The sequence below is a fragment of the Buteo buteo genome, chromosome 17 (assembly GCF_964188355.1).
Source record: "Buteo buteo chromosome 17, bButBut1.hap1.1, whole genome shotgun sequence".
In the NCBI taxonomy this organism is placed as follows: Eukaryota; Metazoa; Chordata; class Aves; order Accipitriformes; family Accipitridae; genus Buteo; species Buteo buteo.
Window position 1 is genome coordinate 24,068,336 of NC_134187.1, and position 23,374 is coordinate 24,091,709.

Genomic DNA, 23,374 nt, shown 5'->3' on the forward strand with positions numbered 1-23,374 from the left:
TATGGTGAATGGGACTGCATGAAGTGAGGTGAATTCCTTGAAGTACAATAAATAGTTCAGCAGAGGGCAGTACAGAAAGGATCCCACATACCAGAAAGGGGCTGTACCCACAGATTACCAAACTTTACAATTCCATGACTGTTAACAGTATCTCTAATACCCATAATAATGTGCATTTGGTGATATGAATCATATATGTTTGGATAACTTATGTTTAAAACATAGATCAGATCCACCTCCTACTCCTACAAAATGTTGATTAATGACATTTTAAAGTAGTGGCAGCAGGCAGGTAGTATGTAAGAAGCCAGCAACGACGCAGGCAAGCAGTGCCTGTAGTTCTTATGCATGTAAAAGCCCTACCAAAACTCCCAGTATTTTATGCTGCAAAGGCAGTGAAATATGAATAGTCTGATACTCAGACAATTTATTATGTCTAAGCTATACATAGCATGAAAAGAAGGAAAGCATTTGAAACAAATGATCCAGAATTCTGAAGATGGGTTTTTATTTTACAACTCTGAAAAATCTTGTTGAAGACATTAACACTTGTTGAGACAATGAAGGAATACTGGTAATACTCCATAAATTCCCTTCTTAATCTACAGTTTGGTAATTTTTAATCTGTTCTTTAAACGGAACTCCCTTTAGAGTCCAGGATTAAGCAAACACAATATCTTCTAGGATCAGGAAGTGACATTTTAACTGAAGAACCACACACAACGCAATAAACAAAAAATGTCTGAAGATCTGGAGTGTAAGCAAATGCTTAAAGAATGTCAGACCAAAAACTACAGTCACTGCCAGCAGACTGAAAATTCTGGGTTTAAGCAGGAATCTCTACTGAGTGCTTATAAAAAATTGCAGCCTTGTACCAAGGACAACTAGAATAAAAATGCCATTTTTCTCCCAGCCGGTTTCTGAGAGGGGATCTGTCCTGGAACTTCATGAGGCTTAGCAGATATAGGTGCAATGACACAGGAGTGCTCTCATCTAGGAATGACAATGTTTTACCACAAAATGTGATAAACTTCTATGAAGCTGTTCCAATGACCTGAAGTAGCTTTACATTTACAGATTTAATTTACTTTTCCAAATGACAAAGCAACCACATTCTTTCAAGGCCTCTTAAACACGAGTGTTTTTTGCAAGGCAACATACTGAATATTTTCAGCTCACTTCTAATCACAATGTCCATTTGTCACTTGCAACCAAAGACCAACAGGGTAATAACTGCCTAGCTAAATCACATATCACTAGTCAACTGATGTGTGGACAGCAGCATAGATAAACAATGATTTTGCATTTGCACGACCATACTTTTCCTTTCACAACACATATTCTCTTACGAGCTGGAATATTTAAACATTTATGCTGAGATATTTTTTTTTGCTGTTTGAGGCACTCTGTCTAAGGGAAGTTCAATTAAGTAACTCCCAATTCCAAATTAATGTTCTTTGAAACTGGATGTCCAAACCTCCTAGATGATTTTGTAAATCTCAGTCTCACAGTGAATAATAAGAGATTTTCTCTAAGAATTTATTTTAGCAAAGGACTTAATTTCCCAGCAGTATCTTTGATCAATAGTCCAAAAACTTATATGAAGAAGATACTTATAACTATTTACTGAAACAGTCCTAAGTTTAAAATTATAAATAAACAAAAAAACTTCCTTCAAATCCCATGTTGCCTTCATTTCACTTACATGCTAGATTTTTTGTTGACAGATAAAAAGTCACAGCTTAGTCCACTGCTTCCTTCTAACCTTCCCTTTTGGATACTTACTTGTATTCATTATCATATTACCAGGGGATCTTACGTCCTTTGTGCTGCTATTGTTTAAATATCCAATAAGGCAGAGGTTTACTATCATTCTCACTTTAGACATTCTCACTTTATAGATAAGAAATCAGACACTGGCTTAATTAGGTACGGTCACACAAGAAAACTAACCATATCTCTTCTGATTACTAAAACATTTCCTTAATTAATGGACCATCCATTCCATATGTTATTTTTCACTTTATAATGTATGGAATAAAAAAAAAGAACAATACTCAACCAGACAACAAAAAAGGGTCTGTCTGTCATTCTTTTTCTTTTGCAGTTTATCTTTAAATCTAACAAGTACACAGTATGAAAACAGCAAGGTAAATTCGCAAAGGCCTATTCCCTCTTTAGTGATATAACTGTGAATGTCTGCATCTTCAAAAATGAAATATCTGACTAAATAACCTGCTATTTATAGTACAGATGTTCTTACTGATGGTTCAACATTTATGAATGATCCTGTTAATATTTCTCTTGATTCAAAGTACAGTATAACCCTCCATTCTGTGATTTTCCTACTGTATTTACAACAGCAAATCACCACCTAAAAGTTTAGGAACCACAGAATAAACAACTATAAAGAGTCTGATGAAATTCTTCATACAATTGCCTTGTCACTTCTAACCAGCTACTGGAAAATGTAAAGACAAAACCAAAGCAATCAATAGTCTTTTCTTTTGAATGGAAATAGAGAAGAAATAGGAACAGTTGTTTCACAGGTACAAAGCTTAAAAATAAGATGAAATGAACAGTGAAGAATTAAGCTTCTTGCAATAACAGGTGAGGTTAAAAGAGCAGAATAAAGGTGTGGTGGCTTGACCTTGGCTGGACGCCAGGTGCCCAGCAAGTTGCTCTATCACTCCCCTCCTCAGCCGGAGAGAAAATGTAACGAAAGGCTTGTGGGTCGAGATAAGGACAGGGAGAGATCACTCACCAATTACCATCATGGGCAACACAGACTCAACTTGGGGAAGATTATTTTAATTTATTACCAATCAAATCAGAGTAGAGTAATGAGAAATAAAAACTAAACCTTAAAACACCTTCCCCCTTCCTTCCCAGCTCAACCCCACTCCTGGTTTTCTCTCCCTTCTCCCCCCGGCAGTGCAGGGGGATGGGGAATGGGGGTTGGGGTCAGTTCCTCACACCTTGTCTCTGCCGCTCCTTCCTCCTCAGGGGGAGGACTCCTCACTCGTCCCCTGCTTCACTGTGGGGTCCCTCCCATGGGAGACAGTCCTTCATGGACTTCTCCAACTTGAGTCCCTTCCACGGGCTGCAGTCCTTCAGTCACAGACTGCTCCAGCACAGGCTTTCCCATGGTGTCTCGGCCATCTTGGGGGGCATCCCCCTGCTCCGGCGTGGGGTCCTCCCTGAGATGCAGGTGGAGATCTGCTCCCCCGTGGACCTCCCTGGGCTGCAGGGGGACAGCCTGCCTCACCATCGTCTTCCCCATGGGCTGCAGGGGAATCTCTGCTCTGGCGTCTGGAGCATCTCCTCTCCCTCCTTCTGCACTGACCTGGGGGTCTGCAGGGCTGTTCCTCTCACGTATTCTCACTCCCCTATGCTGACTGCAGTTGCTGTTATGCAGCAGGGTTTTTTTCCCCCCCTTCTTAAACCTGTTCTCCCAGAGGCACTACCACTGTCACTAATGGGGTCAGCCTTGGCCAGAGGCAGGTCCACCTTGGAGCCAGCTGGCATTGGCTATACCAGACACAAGGGAAGCTTCTAGCAGCTTCTCACAGAAGCCAGCCCTGCAGCCCCCCTGCTACCAAAACCTTGCCAGGCAAACCCAATACATAAGGTAAAATAGAGATCTATGGTGGGGTTTTTAATATATATATATATATATATGCACACAGTTCTACTGGCAGGCAATTACAAATTAGCTAAGTAACCACTTGCCTTATTTAGTCTTGAATGACTAACCAGAAGTCAAACAAAAGCCTGTAAATGTTACAGAGGCAATGTCAACTTGCAAAGTAGCAAGCAAAGAGTATCCCTCTGCTTCCCAAATCACCATGCCTCCAGCAGATGTGCCAAGTACTGTAGTGCACTTTCACTCCTTCCACCACTACTTAAAAAAAAATAACCCACCTCTTCTTCGTTATGCTTTTATTCTACCTTGCTTGGGTAGGAATGTGCATGCAGGGTTATAAATTATTGAGGGAGAACAATGCCAAGAAGCATATTCTGCAGGTGTCTTTCAAAGCATTTTAAAACTTTCATCTCTTACAGAGTGAGTTTCCTAGCCTGGGCTCAGCAAGTTCCACTTTCTGTACTAACAGATCTTCCCCATCTGTAATAAACTGCACAGTTTTGGTGGAACCCAGCTGCACCAGTTCAAGCACTACAAAACAACTAGCAAGCATTAAAAAAAAAAAAAGAGAGACTATTTCAGCACACAATACCTTTTCCTTATATTTTTGGCATCCATTTTAGTGATTTTACCATGCTACATCCCTTAAAAGAAAAAAGGGTTTACTTCCCTAGAGCTGCAAAAATTTTAACTGATGCTTCCCCTCCTAGTTTCACTATGCTATACAGATACTCACTAGATTAAGAAAAAGATCATTCAATACCTAGGTGTTATTACAGTTAGGAAATTTATTATTTGGATTAAAATCATGCCAGTGCCTCTATAATATGTTAAAGCCCTTAAAAGAATAACACTCTGCCGTAACGCTATAGGTCTTTTCTAAGATTTAGCAAAAAGCCTTAAATGACAAGATAGAAAACATACAAGTAACATTAGACAAATAGCTTGCACAAGTAAAGTTGCATGCTAAAGAAAATATTAAGCCTTCTTTTGAAAGCTTCTAGCGCATTTTAAAAGTGAAGAAAATTTGTATCTACAAATGAAATGTAGTTGTGACAAAAGTACAATTTGCAAAATTTTGTGCACAGGCATAGCTGGGGAAGAAGGGGAGGGTTGTGGGAGGGCAGTAATTCATTTCAATAGGTTCTTCATTATGAGGAAGCCTGCTGGCTCAGTCACAGCTGCCACAGTATCAATAGCCTTTTTGGGATCTTGTATTTTTCCTACTTTCACGATGTTGCTTTCCCTCATTAAGATTCAAATCCAATTGTTTATGCTGCCGCTCACTGCTACTCTTCTTTCATGCTGATTATTTCCATTGAATCTCATATAAAATGTATAGAAGTTTAGAGAAAAATGCAGGCAGTGACTGTTAGTGAAGCAGAAAAAGCAAAACAGTTGTTTTTTCCCTAAAACATAGCCATAAGGACTGCGTATCTCTCTCCAGTCTCCCAATGTTATTATTAGTTGTGGCTAGTGCCATAATAATCAATGAATTGAGCCCAGCAATTAGACAGACCACTTCTTCACTACTGAAAAACATGTTTTGCATACACACAAAGGTGTCAAATAATTTCCCATTCCTCAAAAATCAGTCTCCTTAATAATTTGATACTTACAAAATAAATCCTTCACATGAAGTCTATTCTTGTAACCCTGATATTCTTTCCTCACTTTAAATTCATGACAGAAGACCCACTCCCTTCACTGCCACACATCTGAGGGTTATGTGACAGATTCTCTTCATTCCTTCTTCCACACTCTCAATCCATCCGTTAGGTCCTGAAATTGCCTTTTCCCTATGAAAAACTAAATGAATCTCCGGTACGCTTGAAAACAACTTCCTTCTCCCCTGTCCCTCAGCTTCGGTTTGTCTGTAGTAATATTCCAAATGCTGCATGCAAGGTGGAGATAATGCTTTTACTAACTGGCTTTTTTCCTGTTTACTCTTAGTTGTGCTTATAGTTCTTAAGTCCCCAAAACAATGATCATTATTACACTCTGAGCTCAGCCCTGATCTTCGGTTTCAGTTATAAGAGAAACTTTCCAAAGGTTAGATGGCCAGTGCATGGATGGTACAGGAAAGGAGTGAGCTCTGTGAAAAACATCTCCCTAAATGGCATTTAGCTTGACTAGATGGGAGATACCTGGTGCATGATAAAACGTTCTTCTAAAACATTCTTAGTATTCCTTTCTCTACTTAATTTATATTGACAATTAATAGCCACCAAAATTAACACACACAACCTTTACATTGTTAATCAAGTCCAAACACAGAAAAAGCAAATGTTAAGAACAGACAGTAATTATCACCTCTGTCTCTCTCTCTCTCACTATTTACATCACGTAAAAGATCCCTAAGCCAAGTCTTTCAAGAGCAATGTGTCTGCAGAGGTATGTGTGAAAACATCTTAAATAGGCTGTAAACTGAATAAGGGTCAATATGTCTACACATAGAGTATAATCCAGTATTGCAATACTGGTAACTCATTTTTTTCTTAATAAGGGACAATTTTTAACACTATTTAGATAGACTATTTACATATTTTCATGTCACCACAATACCAGATTCACATGCAGCCTGTTGAAGAAGTGAGGGATTTTTTTTCACCCCGGTTTTCCATTTATTTGTACATGAAGAAAAGCATAGTAATAAGAGTTGTGAACTGCAACTCAAGGAAATTGTAAACCTAATAATTGTGCACTGAATTGCAGGTGGAGTACCATATACCATTTCAGGATCAAAAATTCTCACTCTTGAGTACTTTAGTGTAAATCTAAGGGCTATCCCTCCCAGTGCATTTCAAAGGCCTTGCTCCAGGTCTGGTAAGACAAGATAGCACGTTGCAGACAGAAGTATTCACTGGAGAAGTATTAATCTGGAAAGCTTTGGCAAACTGGGAAACAATGGAGAGTGCTTACTTTGAACTTGCAATAGAGTGATTACACATCCTCAAAATGTACATTATAATCAATTCTCTTTAGAGAAACAGACACTGTATTACAAGGTCTAGTTTGATGCTAAATAGTATATGTAACCATGAAGTATAATTTAATGGAAAGCATTAACAGTTACCTGAGTAACGGATCTTGAATCCTTTCTTGCTGGTTGCATGATCAGTTGACCAGCGAAGATATAGCTGATTCATTTTGCTTGTAAAGTTCAGTTGTCCGGTATGATTTCCACTTAAAGCAACCAGTAAAGGGCTTTGCCCAGAAGAACCTTCAGAGATGAACAAAAAAAACATTGACGTTTTAAAGTACTACCAGTTTAAGTAATCCTTTCTATATTTTAACTCAGCTGTGAATGTGAATATACAAGGAAAGAATAGGAAATAACCTGGCACATCGTTGGCAGTGAAATAATTAACAGATCTCTATTTAAACTATCCATCCAGTTTTAGGTTTTCACTAGAGGGCATAATAAAAAATCTTGGTACAAACAAACTGAAATATAAAATGAGTGTTTTTTCCATAAAAACTGAAAAAATAGTGGATTTTTTTTAAAAACAATTCTATTTGGTCCAATTACTTTGAATGAGATTACGTTTCTACTCCTTGTCCTTTTCTATCTATTATTTATTTAAGCTCTTTTCGCTACTAGTGAGTGGTAGCAATTCTATACATTCTTTGACATTGTACAGCTTGTATAATTTTAAACACCACCATACTATATAGTGAAAATATTAGCTAAAAAATGGTCTGTCCCATGTAAATTCACCAGAGTTTCACTGTGGAATACACATATGTACAAGTAGTATGAATTTACAATACATAACTTCATTAGGACTCAGGTCTGTTAAAAGATAGTGTGCTTATTATAGTATCATTTTAATGTAAAAAAATACCCACTTATGGTAAATACAGGATGCTGAAAAAATGTGTGCTGGCACTAGGCCACAATATCTTCAGCACAATAAAACCCTAGAAGCACAAATAATGATCTGAGGGCTAACTATATAATAAAACAACATGTATGCAAGAGAAAAAAAAAATATCTGTATGTCAAACCAATCTCCAACTGAAAGCTTTCTCCAACATGAAATGGCATCTTCTTCCATATGAAGGTTATGATTTCTCCAGCTGAACTGTTCCCTTTCATATGCTCACTACATCTTTGCCTCTATGTTTTTCAAGTTTAGGAAAGCCATGTTCAACCAACATTATCTTGGCCACAGCAGCTATTTCAAATAAAGAGGCTGCTTCTTTCATTTTTGCTGAGTTTGAGCAGCTGCAGCCTGATCAGCTCTTCTTATGTTGCATGAAAACACAAAAATAAAATTGAATCAAATGGCACCTAAAAATGAATACAATTGTTATCAGCCTTCTCCCCCTCCAGTCCAATAAGAATATTTTCTGATTGGGACATTTAAGGTACAAAAGGGAGGCTAAAGAAACCACAACAAACCATAAAGATTAAGACAACCTCCCATTTCTTAGGAATTGCAGTTCAGTCACCATAATGACAACATTACAACTACGTGAGTATTACTAAATAAATTCTAAATAATAAATACATATACAAAATAAGAACAAATTAGCAGAGCTTTAGACACAGCATGCCCTCTTCAAAATGCTTTACGACTTGTTTGTTTTTCATATTAGAGAGTTAGTGTTTGATGATTACGGTGTAGGATAAATGATGAGGACTGCTGAGGTCAATTCCTATTTTTGCTTGAAAAAGTGATTTAGAACACGACAATTCATTTCATTTCTCGTGCTTCACCCTGAGTTTTGTAAAATCTGTTTAATACACTACTTGTTACAATTTAGAATATATATTTTCTTTCCAAATTCTCAAATAAAGGAGCTAAAAGAGTACAATTACAAATAAAGATCTACTACACATGAAGAGGTGAGAATCTTCCTTTATTAGTGATGATGAAATTAGTTTGCAGCACCACATGCCACACTGTATTTTTTAGCCATTAGGCGATCAGAGGAATTACTCAATGTATTTTAGTTTGCTTCGTTTTTCCTGAAGTTGAGTTTTAGTTTCCATCCCTTACCTAGCAGGCAGCTCTTCAGATGATGTTCATGGAAGTCAGCAGCATGACTTAGGTGTTCTTGAGTCTGATATTTTTATTATTATTTCAGAGTTTGTCTATATAAGGAAATAAATACTCAACTTCTGTGTGCTGATCTGTCATATGATGCTTTCCTGAATATTAGGTAAAAGTTGACATTTCCGTCTATTTTCAATGACAGAATTTTGTTGATTTATTTCAGGGAGAAAAAAAGAAATAATTGAAGAATATTTGCTCTGTTAAATGAATGCTATTCAGTGTGAGCAGCCTTAATACAGTGTTTTCAAGTTCAAAAGCCTTTAATAATTATATTCATGGTACATATATGGCTTCTCTGGTTTAGAATACAGATGGGGATTTCCTAACAGTATGACTAAGTGGGAATGACTGGATGCCTATACTGATCATCATCCAGCTGCTGAAGTACTACAATTTACAATGTAGTCAGTTAGGTGTAGTCACTATTTTGGTTTGCACTCTGAAGCTGCCTTATAAAGTAACTAGAGACCTGTGCCTTAGCAAATACTATTTCTCTAAAAGTTGTTTTGCCAATCTTTATATAGTTTCTGCGTAAAGTTTGGTGACGTACTTCTACCTGCTGTAGATAGATCAGTGCAGTTCTACTAACCTAAATAAAGATATGCTGTTTTGGACCATACGGGATATGACATATATTTATTGCAAAATGCAGCCATAGAGGGAAATACCTAAGCTAGCTCTGAACAAGCTAGTCTGAGGTATATCCATCACTGGAAACAGTATAGTCACATCAGCATTGCCTTCTGCCCCAACAAACTCATCATGATGAGAGGTAGAACTAATTAGCCTAGCAAAGCACATTGCTAATGTGGCCACAGGGACACAAGCAAGTATCTCTGCAAGGCACTGCAATGTGCCATATCTAAATATCAACTTGTTGACAGCTAGCTCAGGAATCTCTACATGGCACTGTATTGAGAGGCTATAAATATGCCATTATCTTTCTCATTTAAGTTTGCTGGTAGGTGGTAGAAAAAATGACTTCAGTAGAGCTGCACTAGAGATGAATTTCTAAGAACGTGATTTCATGTCATGAAATGACAATGCTTAAATATGTAGTAACTATGATAATTCTTCTCCTACATCTATTATTGATAATCTGGTTCCATTAATTTTAAATGCATAAGAAAGAAAACAAAAATATTCATCAGGAACTTGAAGCAGTTTCAACATAATTTTTCAAAAGAAAACAAAGTGATCAGACCACTAGAAAAGTTCCAGGCATGCTACGTATTGTCTTGATGTTAAATACATAATAGAGCAGAGGAAAAGACAGTCTTAATAGATTTATTCAGACTATTTTCTCCACTAACCTGACATGGACCAACACACACATTATAAAGAAAAAAAAATTGCTAATGAACTGCTATTTTTAAAAGGATGAAAAATATTGTGGTTTTTTTTCCAAATGCTATTATCAAAAAGTGAAAAAAATAATAATTTTAGACATTAAAAACCTACTACATAAGAAAAATACTTAGAGCAAGATACCTCAAGAGATATGACCTTTTAATATTTTTCATGTTATGAAACTCCCATAGTGAGTATTAATCAGTTCTATCATAGTTATCATATATTCTTGGTTAATGAGGGAATATAGGATAATGGTCTCCAAATGAATAAAAATATATTAAAGAACAATCAGGGACTAGTTATTCTCATCAATCAATGAGAACAGAACAAGTTATAATAAGCTCAGAATTCAGTAGAAAATAAGAATAGCCTGTTAATTGAATAGGGCCCTTTGAGAGGTGCTGCTATGAGTAACACTCTAGAAACTGAGTTTTTGTCATTTCTCTACTCTTTGCCCTAAAACAGATGGTCAAATACTTTAACAGGGGTATATTCAAACAACGTGCAGCCCTGGTTCTGCAATGACATGGAGAAAGTAGACTAGGTATTTGGACTCAAATTTAAGCATTGGGACTCAAATAATGTTATTAAATTGGACAAATGGAATTATGACCCCAAAATATTTCCTCACCAGAAATGATCCATTACAAACCAGCATGTTAACTTCTCATTTCAGACACCTCCATACATTTCCCAGGAAACAGAAAGTGGTATGACTTTCGTAAGGATGCTGCAGCTGCTACTGCTCCTCCTCTAACAACATCTAAGAAAATTTAAAATCTTCTTTGTCTTGAATACATCTATAAAAACTTTAATTGGCTAACAGATTTAGATTTAAGGCAAAAGGAATAGAAATACTGGACTATTGTTTAAGTTTCAGATGTATCACTGCATTATGAAACGAACAATTGGAAATCAAGCCCCACTTGACCTGATATTTGTTCTTTTATGGCTAGATAGAATTTACATCTCTTACCATCGAATACCTCCAGCTCATCAAATTGCTTTTCACTTTGAAACATTTCTACAAAGATGGAGATGTTATATCCTGGCTCAACCTTTATAGTCCAAGAACAGGTCTGAGAATTGGGATAGGTGCCTGGGTAACCTGGACTGAGGATCACTCCTGATGATTCTGTACGGATTTCATTTGCTGGACATTGTGCTAGAAAGGACACAACAAGAAAACAACAAGAGTAGCAATGAAATAAAGCATTTCCTTTCCATGAAAAAAACAGTATTATTTTTCAGAGATATGTATGCTTGAGGTTCAGTTTCCAAATGAAAACATGTTAAAATCATATTCTAGATGGAAGGAACAATAAAGTTCCCTTTAGCACAAACAGAAACAGGACCACATACATTTATAAACCTTGCGTTTATGAAACAGGATACTAATTACAGTAAAACATTCATCCAGAAATGTGTCACAGCCCAAAGGGTTTACAGTTAAGGGATTCACATATGCTGGTGTGATCATTCACACAGGTGAGGTAAAAGGCCTGGTAAAATTTTTATTTGGAAACCTGGTAGCTGTCTTCTATCTGAGGTCTAAAAAACCCCTCCCACCTTTAAGAATGAAGTCTGTTACACAAACATGACAACATATTGGAACTTCTAGGCACCCCAGATCAACTGAAAGCATACATGTTTTGTGCACACAAAGGGTTTATTTTGTATACAGAACACTCCAAGTCATCTAAGTAGGACCTTCTCAGCAGCCACTTCCCCTATTATTTAAACTCTGAACTCATAACAAACAATTTCACCTGGTATTCATAGGCGTTTATGATGTCTGCATATGACAAAGAGTATACTGTATTAAAATGCTGTGAACTTTGTATGCTAAATACTGGTTTTAATTAAGAAATTCTTTTGTTGGTCACTGTTTAACGTTTTGCATCTCATGCAGGACTGATTTTTTAATTTCTTCGCTGTTGAAGTCTGATACATTTTGTACACAGTTTCATAATATATGTGCATTTTAACAATTTTTTTGTGTCAGATTCACAAATATATCTTGACAGAAATGCATTCCTGGAAACTGTCTAGCACAGTACCCAAGTACTTGCATAAATTAAAGGGTATAGGAAAGATGAAAAATGTAACAACAGAGGGAAAATGATAGGGGTGGGGAATGTTACAGGGGAAAAACCACACGTAACTATCAGAAACAAACATAAAAAACTAGACCATTTCCCTTAGTTGGCCTTTTACAAACTCGTAGGTGAAATTTAGGTTCAGTTGTAGCTAAGAAGAGTTTTGCTGTAAACTTTTGGAAAACAGTATCGGGACTTTATCAATTGTCCTCTCAAAGAAATTAAGCATACTGGTAGAGAAGGAAATTATATTTTATAAAAGATGTCCAGTCTTTACCTTCTGTTCCATACACAAACCTGAACCCTCCACCAGAAGCAACAATGCAAACAAAATAGGAATGTAATCAATTAATTCACATATAAATGAACCATCACTTTCCTACATAGTTCATAGACCTTTACCTTTGAGAAGCTGGCTTATTCCTGTCCTTTCTCTAACCTGGACAGAGTTTTCCAGACTTGTGTGAGGAAGGTAAGAGAAAGTGTACATGCCCAAGTGCAACAATACAACTTTCCATTTGTTGTCCCAGATTCTTTAGAATATTTTAAATAATGATACATTAAGTGAGAAAGATATTAGTTTCAAACTTAACTTACAAACTCATTTTCTGTGGACTAACAATTTCTTAATGGCACCAAAATTTAGAAAAAAGAAACTAAAAATCACAACAGTTCTTTTCTGACTGTTCCAAGACTTCCCTGGATCTGACTTACAGGTTGAGCCTTCAGCACAAAAGTTGGGGTGATCTTTCTTCAGCTGTGATTTTTTTTATACTATAGCATAAATTATAAATCACTTCTCTAAAAGCCACTCTGATTATTTAGGGAAATAAGAAGGGGGAAAGTATGAAAAAGTAAAAACTACTTATTACTCATTTTTGTCATAACCTTTTCTTCTTCAGTCTGCTCTAATAGACTAGAGAATATGTAGCATTATCATGCCAGCAAATGCAGGAAGAAATATTAGATTTTTGAAACCCTCTCTTCCTCTCCTCCCCCTCATCTTGTTTAGCTCAAAAATTTCTTCAGTCAGAGAGAAAAATGTCAGCCTGTGAAAAGGAGAGATGTAATATGCAAGTGAAAATACACCATCAAGCAGGGAGAACAAGGTGTGGGCTGGGGAAAAAATGGCAAGCAAATAATTTTTCCTTGGCATGTGTCCCTTTCTGCTATCACTTGACAGCACTGGCTATAGCAGAGATATCTCTAAAAGGTAAAACCATTTTTCATAGAAGGCATCCTAAGAGAAAGAAAGCCTATGGGGTAATGGTATATAAAGTAGTAAGAATCCTTTTGACAATTTTATTTCAGGATAGAAACCTCTTGAGATAGAAACACCTGAAGCCAAATTACACCTAGAAATTTCACGCAAGCTTCTGTGTAAGAATACAGCATTGTGTGTATTTAATGACAGTAGCTTCTCTTTCTCATTATCTTAAAATGAAACACACAGTTACTTTGACTTCCTATATACTTCAGAATAAGAGAAGAATAACATGAGAAAATACAGTCAGCAAGTGCTCTGTCTCATGAATCTGCAGAAAGTACAAGTAAACCAGCAAATTATCATAGAACAACATTGGGCAGAAACATATTGTCAGATAAATAACTATTTTCCCTTAGTTAAATACCTGAGACTTACTCCCAAGCAGAAGTTTGGCTAGCTATGTGGCATTTCCAGTCAGACATGCAGTAAAAGCGCTCATCAGTGATGAAGAGTAGCTGACATGACACAGTTCCACAACTTCCTTTACCCCGTAGTATCATTTGCTTAAGCTACAAGACTGTTTTTAAGAAAAGAAGATGGCTTTTACTGATCCAGTATTGGCTTCATCAGAATGTTTGTTATAATGTTGAAGTCTACTAGAGCAACTTGTGGATTAACAGCTGGTTTTCAAAGTTGTAAATTACAAGTATCCTGGAGAAATCAGTAATGCTGTCAGACTTTTCACAGCAAAATACAGTGATTCTTTTCAACACTGAAAAACTACCACTTCTCTGAATAAACTACGCTTTAAGAAATGGTCACGATCAACTAAACATGACAAAAAAGTAGTTGCAAAGCACAGGAGATTTGGAAGGAACATATGGGACTGCAGCAAATGCCTCTGGAATGGTTTTTAGTAAACATGCCATATCTAAAAACTAACAGCAGATATGGTAAGGATACAACTGCCTTTTGTTGCCTGCTTTTCCTCAGCATCTTAGGGAGTTATGGAAATGTCCATTGGTCAAATTACTCGTGAAAGACATTATTTACTGGTCATTCAGATTTGGGGCCTGCAAATAAACTCTGGATGTTACACAGATATAGCCCAGACAAAACTAAAGCCAGGTGATCTCATAAAATGGAAAGTGTGATGGTACATTCTTCAGAAAAGTTTACAGTTGGGTTCATCTAAAAGGTTTTTATCACAGCCCATTACATGGGTGCTCTTTCAGCAAAGTTCCCACAGGTATCATTTCCAAAGAGGTGCACTATAAGTATCTTCTTAAGAACAAGCTGCATGAACTTGTGTTTACTTACTGCAGCATATGAAGGTTTTGGAATCTGGGTTGGAGGATTTTCAAGTAAGAATAAGATTAAAAATTACAGTTCGAAAAACCTGAGATCAGTTTACAGTGAACCACAGAACACTGTCATAAAGTGTTGAAATATTCTTCACTATCTCAAGAAACTCACTGCAAGTATATGAAAGAAATGGAGCCAGGGAAGGAAATGCAGTGAGAAAACATAGGAAAGTCACCAATGCAGAGAAGTGAAAATTGCTAGTTTCCTTTGGGAGAAAGAAATCTTATAGAATAGGAAGAAAGACAATCACTCAAGAAAGCACAGACACCTTGACTGTGAGCATCTCAGAAGCCTCTGAAAATGCTCCAGATGAGAATTGGCCACTGTAAGAATGGTCTGCAAAAAGAAAAAGAGACACGACTAAGAAATTGCAGGGAGAAGAAAAAAAAGATGAAAACCCCACAGAAATTACTTTTTCTGCCTTTCTCTTTCACCTGCTTTGTTCTTAAATCATCTATTTTTTCTTGTAAAGGACATCAGAGACAAAAAGAGAAGCAGAAAAAAAGGCAAGGAAATAGCTTGTTTGCTAGGTTTGAAAAAATAACAACAAAAAATCATTTTTTCAAAAGCAGGTAAAAGTTACCAATAACAGAGAAAGATCGCTGCTAGGTTTCTCATTCCTTGCAGCTGATTCTTAAGAAGGGACCTGAAACTAATTTATTTACCACAGGGGAAAATGTGCCTTTTGCAGATGCTTCCTCATGCCCTTCTCTCGTAATTGAGGAAAAGTATGATGTTGCTTTGTAATTAAGAACATTTCTTTGGTGGGTGAATATTAAAAATCAACAGCTTAAAGGTCAGAGAATTTCCTTGAACACATCATCACATGTACACAACATAAGAAACAGATCAACGCAGGATTGCTGTAGGAGTTCTTTCCTCCATATATTCTACAGTATTCACTTAGTGGACTTCAAAACTTTACTAACAGAACAATTTCCAAAAGGAACAAGTACTGTTTATGTGAAAAAAATGCATTTCTTCAGTACAAATCAGTGGAAATAGTAACGCAAAGAGTGAAAGAGGATATGGAATATTCTTTTGTGGTACTGAGACAAAAATAGCATGTTGTGAGGCCTCCCCCAGCATATTCTTAGGGCAGAAAATTCAAGTAAAAATGAAACTCTTATGTCTTTCTAAGCTATAAATAGCTCCGTAGGTCTCCTGTGCCAGAGCAGAAGTGGCCAAATCTCCTTACACGGCAAGCTATAGCTCTAACTCTTCCTATGGCCAAGATTCACTTCCTATGCCTAAGAGTCATTGGACAAGAGGTCCCTTCCAAGCTCAACCATTCACAGGAGACATACCACAGGACTTAAAAGAGGAACGGTTCTGGAGTAGTTCAGGGACATGGGAAAGCAGACAGCGTATTACTCCTTTGCAGTTTGGGAGGCTGGCTGCACCATGGGGTTACGTGGCAAATTGACAGTGTTCATCTTGGCAGCTGGCTCTCTTTCTCCACCATAATGTAATACCCACCAACTTCCCCCCAGTATAGCTTAGCCGCAGATTGCATGACTTAATCTCTAGGATGGAAGCTAAACTTGAACATTTTACAAGACATAAAATTGAGATACTGAGACAGTGAGACTGCTTCACCTCGCTCTATAAAACAAAAGGCACATCCATTTTCCAATACCACTAATAACTAATATTTATCACTTCAACAAAAATAAACTCCACAGTGCTGTTTTCTTGGTATCATACACACACCAAGTGAAAAGAAAAATCTGCAGTTTGGACCCTTTTGTTCTACACTGTTAGCACCAACCTTTAGCATGGTATTTCAAAACAGAATACTCCTAAATACAAAGTCACACAAATCGATTCAGTTGAGGCATACATATTCCACTGTTAATAGTGTTTCTTTTATCTGCCAATCAATTAACACATTAACATTATATTCTTCAGTATTATATTTGATACCTTCTGGAGTCTCTTCTGTCACCTAAGTTACAGGGTGATTCAACTCCCTACACATTTAGAAGCTTAGGAATTGATGTGAAGTTTACCAATCAAGAAAATCTGAGCTGCAAAACACAGAATTAGACACTTGAGCCCTGGAAAATATCTAATTATCATTTATTTATAACTATATCCCATGAATTTTAAAAGTAGCTATCGTAAAATGGTTTGGAATGATAAGAGGAATAGATATTAAAAAAAAAAAACCTGCTTTAGGCATATTGGAGGACATAAGCTATCTATTTTACATTCATTTTTAGTCATATTGTTGCACATGTAAATTCCAAGTACTGTTATTTGTTAGTTTGCTTAAATCCATACATACAGGCAATGCTTAGAGAAAGCCAACAGGAAGTAACAAAGATCTTCACATTAGACAGCCACATGTAATTGAACGCAGTGGGGCAGTGTCATGAGAAAGGTAATTCTGCAGGACAACATAACATTCTCATCATATCCTAGTTTGGAGAAATAGATTACCTAACCTGGCTTTTGAAGAAATCTGATTTGGTTGTTTTGGGGAACGCCTGACTAAGCTTCTTGACTTAACTCTAATACTACTTCTGATGTCTCCGTATTTGATTTTGCTTTTTATTCATAAATAGCACCACACTAGTAGAATATTATCACACCACCTCTCTAATTTAAGTGGTTTGAGCAGCCAGATTAGAGATCTCTACTTTACACCGAATGCCAATTAGCTGTTTTACTAGTGAGTCAATATTTGTGACCAATACAGGAATATTTCTTACAGTTGCAATGCTCTTCATGCTTTAATTTACATCTCTACGATTCCCTAACAGCAATAAAAAAGGAAAGAAATTTTTAACAAGAGGATATAAGGATAGGATGAGAGCAGAGGCTCCAAGTGTATAAATACAAATCACAAATGGTCAACTACTGGTAAACATAAATTCATGCACAATGAGAGGATGTTCTGTAGGGTGCCTAGGGCTCTGCACGTTACACAAAACCTGGCAAATTACCATGGTGCCAAGCATTATGAAAAAGTCTGTCCTCAGGCAGACCAGGGAGGAAGGCAAAGGGAGCTGTAAGAAAAGTACAGTGTGGTGCGATTACAGCTGCTCTGCAGGTTGTTCATTCAGAATGATGTAGAAGTGATCACTGAGACTGATTTTTCTTGCCTGTCACATATGTCATCAGACTTGTATATAGTATCCTAGAACCTGGCCTTCTATTATATAAATATATTTTTCACCTACTACAACACAGTGGCACAGAGCAGGAGGATGGAAAGTTTTCTAGTACCTTTAAAAAATGTGAAGCTGATCCAAATAAGGACAATATAAGCAATTTTAAACTACAGGTAAAATGCAAAAATAAAAGAAGGCAGTCCAAAAATTTGTTTGAAATACAATATGCAAATTACATGGCAAGTACCAATTTTTTTCAAGTCTATCAGAATCAGATAGCATTGTATAAATGCAGTTCTATACTATGTCACCTCAAAAGAAATAGAGTAGAATTGGAAAAGGTATTGAGAAGGATGACAAGAATGATTAAAGGTATGAAATATCTTCTGGTTTATACAATCATGCCATAAATATGGTGAATAGAGAACAACTTGCTACTGTTTCTTTTTCCATAAGAACTAGAGGACACAAGTGAAAACAGCAGGTGCTAAATTCAAAGCAGACAAACATCTTCACATAATAAATAAATTATGGAACTTCTTGCACAAAACTTTGTGGGTTTAAAGCATTTACATGGGTTCAAAATGAGACTGAATAAATCCACTGAAGAAATAGCCCTACAGGATTCAAAATACAAAGAAAATTGTGAGCTTAAGAGTGGTTTAGCTACAGTTGGGTGGAGGCCTTAATTAACTGCATGCTTGCAATGATCTTACGTGCTCCACCAGAAAATCATTACTGGCCAGTGCCAGTGATGGAACACTGGGTATATGGTCTGGTATATTGGATTTCTGGTCTGATTCAGAAATACTTATTTCTCCCTTTCAGACACTTAGGTTTTCAGGGTGCAACGTGAGTACTTTCCTATATTTATCTAAGAGTAAACACCATAAAGATGGTAATTAAAACCACAACTTTTAAATGATCTACCAATATTTCATATGATCTAGAAGAAATATTCATAAATATAAGCTAGGGTGTTATCATAAAATAGGAATTCAGTTCCACATTTGTCCCCATAGTAATAATTCATGTAGACAGATAGAGGTATTGGATGGATGGAATAAAAACAAGTAATTCCATTTTCCAGAAAGGAAAATAAAATTTATTTAAAGACACAACTTGTCTGAAGAAGGCTGCATCCCAAGTTACCTAAAGACACTCCTCTCTTTCTTGTGTCTGTCAAAAATAACTGTGCCAGAATCTTTACTCTAATGCATGCACTTCCGTTGTATCCTGTCTCTGAATCACTCCAATGGCTTTTTTTTGTTATCAGATTATTTCTACTGAAGCTTCCCCCATGTCTGACAGAGCCAATGCCAGCCGGCTCCAAGGTGGACCCACTGCTGGCCAAGGCCAAGCCCATCAGCGATAGTGGTAGCACCTCTGCGAGAACAGATTTAAGAAGGGGGAAAAAACTGCTCAACGTCAGGTGCAGATGGAGAGAGGAGTGAGAATATGTGAGAGGAACAGCCCTGCAGACCCCCAGGTCAGTGCAGAAGGAGGAGGAGGAGATGCTCCAGGCGCCGGAGCAGAGATTCCCCTGCAGCCCGTGGGGGAGACCATGGTGAGGCAGGCTGTCCCCCTGCAGCCCAGGGAGGTCCACAGGGGAGCAGATCTCCACCTGCAGCCCGGGGAGGACCCCACGCCAGAGCAGGGGGATGCCCGAAGGAGGCTGTGACCCCGTGGGAAGCCCGCGCTGGAGCAGGCTCCTGGCAGGACCCATGGAGAGAGGAGCCCACACTGGAGCAGGTTTTCTGGCAGGACTTGTGACCCCGTGGGGAACCCATGCTGGAGCAGTTCATGAAGAACTGCAGCCCATGGGAAGGACTCACGTTGGAGAAGTTTGTGAAGGACTGTCTGCTGTGGGAGGGACCCTACGGCAGAGCAGGGGACGAGTGAGGAGTCCTCCCCCTGAGGAGGAAGGAGCGGCAGAGACAAGGTGTGAGGAACTGACCCCAACCCCCATTCCCCGTCCCCCTGCGCTGCCGGCGGGATGAGGGAGAGAAAACCGGGAGTAGGGGTGAGCCGGGAAGAAGGGAGAGGTGGGAGGAATGTACTTTAAGATGTGGTTTTATTTCTCATTACCTTACTCTGATCTGACTGGTAATAAATCAAATTAATTTCCCCAAGTTCAGTCTGTTTTGCCCGTGACGGTAATTGGTGAGTGATCTCTCCCTGTCCTTAACTCGACCCATGAGCCTTTCATTATATTTTCTCTCCCCTGTCCAGCTGTGGAGGGGGGAGTGATATAGCGGCTTTGGTGGGCACCTGGCATCCAGCCAGGGTTAACCCACCACAACCTACAAATTCTCAAAGGACTGCAAAAAAACAAGTGTTGCTACCATCAGAGAAAGCCACTAGTTTCCACAGCATCTGCAAGAACTGTTGGAAATAAACTACTCCCCTGTGCTTAACAGATGGCTAATCATTATCGGAAGCTCCTAATATCTCTGTAGTTTTTACAATAATTGTTTACTTCAGGCTTTCATTTTTTATTTACACTCTAATTGACATAGTCAAGAGTTAAGTTACTGCTGTTACTATTAACTTAAAATTGAAAGCTGGATTTGCAGTACTATGATCTTATTAACATATCACAGTGGGAACACAGAAATACATTGATTGGAAAAAAAATCAAACAAAAAATCAAACATCAATAAGTATTGAGTTATCTGATCAAGAAATATACAGAAATACATAATTTTCTCACTACTTTTGCATATTGTATGTTGAGGGTCCTGAAATGAATACTGAATCTTTTCCACCCAACTCCAGAGAGTCCCTGTCTCTCAATCTATGACAGATCCCAGATTATTTTATGCACAAGTTAAGAAAGGGGAGGGGTAAAAACTTTACTCAGGTATCAGTGGTCATATGGACAAATTACTTACAGATGCATCAAATACATTATGGCATCAAGAAACTAATGCAGCTTATACTATGAATCCTGTACTAATTTTTAGATCATGGAAATAGAGCACCAGGGTAACATGAAGCAAGGTAGAGATACAGCTGTTTATTAAGTGTCATAATAATTGCTGTGCCTTCCAGTGTTACCAGTTGTGCATACGGATGTTGTTACCTCGTGATATTGAAGATGCTCCATCCATAATTACATATTATAGTTCAAAGCTAATCCCGGTTAATATGTTATGAATATCAGAACTTCTCATCACTTTTTGACTTCGGTAAAATTTCAGTGATGGTGTCTCATCACTAACTTGTTTCCCCTCAAAAAAAATTTGAGGTACTTCAGGACAAAATTCTACAGATGCTTTCTTGATCACTTTTTCAAAATTTAAAACCTTTTTGCTACCCACTATTTAACAAACTAAACCAAACTAAAGAAAAAATAACCAACAGAATCTGTTGAAAAACACAATTTAGAGGAATTGAGTACAATTCTCCAAGATATACTTGTTTTCTATGAAGATGAGCAAATTGTGTATGAATGCACACCTAAAAATTGTTCATATTAATTTTTTTAATTCTTTGTTTGAAATACTGTAATTGTAAACATAGTATGAATAGTTGAAAGACTTTTAGTGCTTCCATGAATTAAAATTTGCCACGTATTATTTTAGAACACATTTTTCATGTGACTTTGTCATACAATGTCACCATATTTGTGAAAGCAGAGACAATAATTTCTTATTTTATTTTGAAAGCTTAATTTAAATACACATTTTTAAAATGCTTCAGGGGTGAAAAGAATTCTTTAGTTTGATAAGAAATAATGTTAAATAACTTAAATGAATTTTAGAAATCAGTGTTTCATTAATGGTGTAGTTAAATAGTTAAAGTCACTTGTCTTTGGATTCTAAAGAGTTGAAAATCTGTGCAAAAATGTTAGGGACCAATTTGAAAATGTGTGCATTTCTTAGATATTGAAGAAATAAATGTAATCTTTTCTTTTAAACATTAATGAAAATACAGTGCCCAAAAATTTGATGCTTAATGTATAGGAAGATAAAAAAGGATGCATACTAATGATACGCACACCATGCAAGTATATATTTACCTTCACAAAATGGAGAGGATCCTTCAAACCGCAACTGTGCATTCAGTTTGCAGGTTAATATATCTTGTCCAACAAGGGTGAAACCAGGATGGCACTTGTACTTCACAAAATCTCCTGAAAAAGTTATTGACAAAAAAGTTAAACCCAAAAAAACCCTTCAAACAGAGGTATACCAAAATCTCAGGTGGAAGATGAAATATATTAATAGTTTAGTTTAATTAGAATTCTAGTGAAAACATAAAAAAGAAAAGGAGATACTACTTTTTCACCTATTTCAAAGTCATCATCCTCTGTAAACAAATCTGCATGTGGAACTGTGGGTGGAGGCTGGCACTTCTTCAGCTGATAAGCTGCAAAATTAAATGAAAAAAAGATTAAATACTGGTGTGTTAAGAATTATTTTACAGAAAATTCATTTCCTATTCACACTTCCCAAATTACCAAAGCTGCACTGAATCTCATGGTCTCTCAGTTACAACATTTTCCAAGTTAAATGTCATGACATTACATATTATCTAAAAAAATATAATTTTTATCAGTATAGATAGTATATTACACTGCCTAGATAGTTATAGATCCATTGTAGGATTCGATGCAGTTGTGATGTTTATGAAAAGATTTTTGCAGCTACAAGGCTGATGTTTCTTGTGGCTGCCTTTCCATCATGTGATAGGGCTAATGGTTATAAATCACAGGTTACTTGGATTTCCTTGAAAATCTGTAATTACCTGTCACATACCTGGCATGTCATATTCACCCTTAATTTAAGCATACTTGGAATTGATCTTTCTCATGATACAGGTACATATATATATATTTACTTTAAGAAGAAACACCAGTAATAATAATAATAATTTTATAAGTTACACAAAAAAAGCCAAAACACAATGCCTTTAAAACAAAATCTCTTCTCTACTCTTCAAATCTGTTTCAATAAATTGTGAGCAATCTCATAAGGAAGGTGACCAGTACAATGACTTGACATGTTTCTGAAATGGAGCAGAATGCCTACAACAGCTGAAGAAGCCATTTCTGGATACAAAATCCAAAACAGAGATTTAAGATTGTGATCAGAGTGCACATACTCTGAGAAAAACTCTCCTTTTCATGGAACTAAATCACAGTCAAGAACAAAAATTGTCCTGGTAACTTGATAGTCCTATGCACTTGCTGTTTTTGAGAAGTTAAGAAACACAAAATGTTGGGACTCTGCCCTTATCTTCCACATAAGCTTCTACAGCCCGTCACTGTAAAGCAATTGTACAAGGAGAAAATAAAACCAAACACGTGGAGAGTTTTTCATCCACGGAGAGTTTCCAAGGACAGGGAGGAGAAAGCATATAAGTATTCCTGTGTACTTAATGTATTTGTATGGTGTTCCTGATAAATATAGATATATATATATACACACACACACAAAAACATACATGTAATTATTATATACATGTTATAGCACCATTTTTTTCTGGAGAACACCTGAGAAAAAAAGCTTTGC

The 23,374-nt window shown here is 37.0% G+C and overlaps 1 protein-coding gene across 1 annotated transcript in view; it reads right to left on the reverse strand.

Moving 5' to 3' along the window:
* CSMD1 (CUB and Sushi multiple domains 1) overlaps positions 1 to 23,374 on the reverse strand; it is a 1,222,061-nt gene that overhangs the window by 104,602 nt on the left and 1,094,085 nt on the right. Inside the window, exons 45-48 of the mRNA XM_075049874.1 lie at positions 22,149 to 22,229; positions 21,880 to 21,993; positions 11,042 to 11,230; positions 6,723 to 6,869 (exon numbers count right to left, since the gene is read on the reverse strand). Coding sequence (XP_074905975.1) covers positions 6,723 to 6,869; positions 11,042 to 11,230; positions 21,880 to 21,993; positions 22,149 to 22,229 — 531 coding nt within the window. The remainder of the gene's footprint in view (positions 1 to 6,722; positions 6,870 to 11,041; positions 11,231 to 21,879; positions 21,994 to 22,148; positions 22,230 to 23,374) is intronic.